Source organism: Frankliniella occidentalis, unplaced genomic scaffold (assembly GCF_000697945.3).
Source record: "Frankliniella occidentalis isolate FOCC.00 unplaced genomic scaffold, Focc_3.1 Scaffold290, whole genome shotgun sequence".
Taxonomy (NCBI): Eukaryota; Metazoa; Arthropoda; class Insecta; order Thysanoptera; family Thripidae; genus Frankliniella; species Frankliniella occidentalis.
The window spans coordinates 302,278-303,630 of record NW_026267416.1 but is presented as its reverse complement, the minus strand read 5'-3'; the positions used below and the strand labels follow the sequence as shown (position 1 = coordinate 303,630).

At 47.5% G+C, this 1,353-nt stretch overlaps 1 protein-coding gene across 1 annotated transcript in view; it reads left to right on the top strand.

The window, feature by feature from the left end:
* Positions 1–1,115, top strand: part of LOC127750929 (beta-glucuronidase-like) — an 8,818-nt gene extending 7,703 nt beyond the window's left edge. Inside the window, exons 2-3 of the mRNA XM_052273639.1 lie at positions 13–416; positions 509–1,115. Coding sequence (XP_052129599.1) covers positions 13–416; positions 509–693 — 589 coding nt within the window. The 3' untranslated portion in view covers positions 694–1,115. The remainder of the gene's footprint in view (positions 1–12; positions 417–508) is intronic.
* The last annotated feature ends 238 nt before the right edge of the window (positions 1,116–1,353 follow it).

Below are 1,353 nucleotides of genomic sequence, written 5' to 3'. Positions count from 1 at the left end.
CCCCCCCCACAGGAACGTGGTAGCGTACGTCAAGACGTTGGACAAGACGCGGCCCGTGACCGCCGCCATCTCCCGACAGTTCTACGAGGACAAGGTGGTCCAGCACCTGGACGTGGTGGGCGTCAACAGGTATTACGGCTGGTACAGAGACTCCGGCCGCCTGGAGGTGGTCCGCACGAACACGGAGAACGACATGGCGAACTGGCGGCACAAGCACCCCAGTAAGCCGTTCCTCATGATGGAGTACGGCGCTGACACCTACAGCGGCTTGCATCAGCTGCCCGAGTACGTCTGGTCCGAGGAGTACCAGATATCTCTCATGTCCGAGAACTTCAAGGCATTCGACAATCTTCGGAAAAAGGGCTGGTTCATCGGTGAGATGATCTGGAACTTCGCCGATTTCATGACAGCCCAGAGTGAGTACCACACTATTCTTGTAGTCCACACCGTCATTCTGTTCTGGTTTCATTGCTGTCTTAAAATCGGTGCTCACGTTTATGTCTAACAGCTTCGGCCCGGGTTGGTGGCAACAAAAAGGGCATTTTCACCAGGGACAGGCAGCCGAAGTCTTCGGCTCACCACGTTCGTAGACGCTACTTCGCCTTGGCACAAGAGCTGGACGGCTACACTCTGCCAGAAGACCTCGCGCCCTACGTCTACACTCCCGTCGGAAATGGAACAAACTACTTGTAGAATAAACGATCTAGTCCCAGTATCTTGGAGCACTAGAGGGTCGATGCGGCACTGATACGTATACCAGAAATGGCGAGGCGAGTATCACGCATTTGGCCCCTGTGAGGACTTCCCCAGAGTCAGAGTCCACATGATGCTTGCCACAATCACAATGGACATAAAGTGCAAACACTTATTGTGGCATATCTAGGTTGGTGTTGTTGTTGCTTATTTGCAATCAATGTACGACAGGCCTCTACATTGGGTGTGCACCCTTTTAAACACTGATCTCTTGAAAGTGAACCTAATTTGAATGAATCAAAACCGTGGGTGTGATGTGATATTCTAGTGCCTATTTCACCGTGACATGAACACTTTTTGTTGAATATGTAGCTGGCTGCTGCTGACTCAAAAAAATACAAAATATATTTATACAAAAACAATCTCAATTCTACATAGCCCATTACAAAACACCGAATTTTTGTGGTGTTGTCAGATAGGTGTGTTACTTTGAGATGCCCTACATGATCACCTTGGGCCCCCTCTATATGAAAGTATTGTGAATCCTATTTTGAAAAAAATATTGCTCAATTGATATTGCTTGTACATTTCAGATATCATCTGTATATAAAATTTGTTGATTAGTGTTCTAGTTCAGTAAGACATATTAGTGAAAGTAAT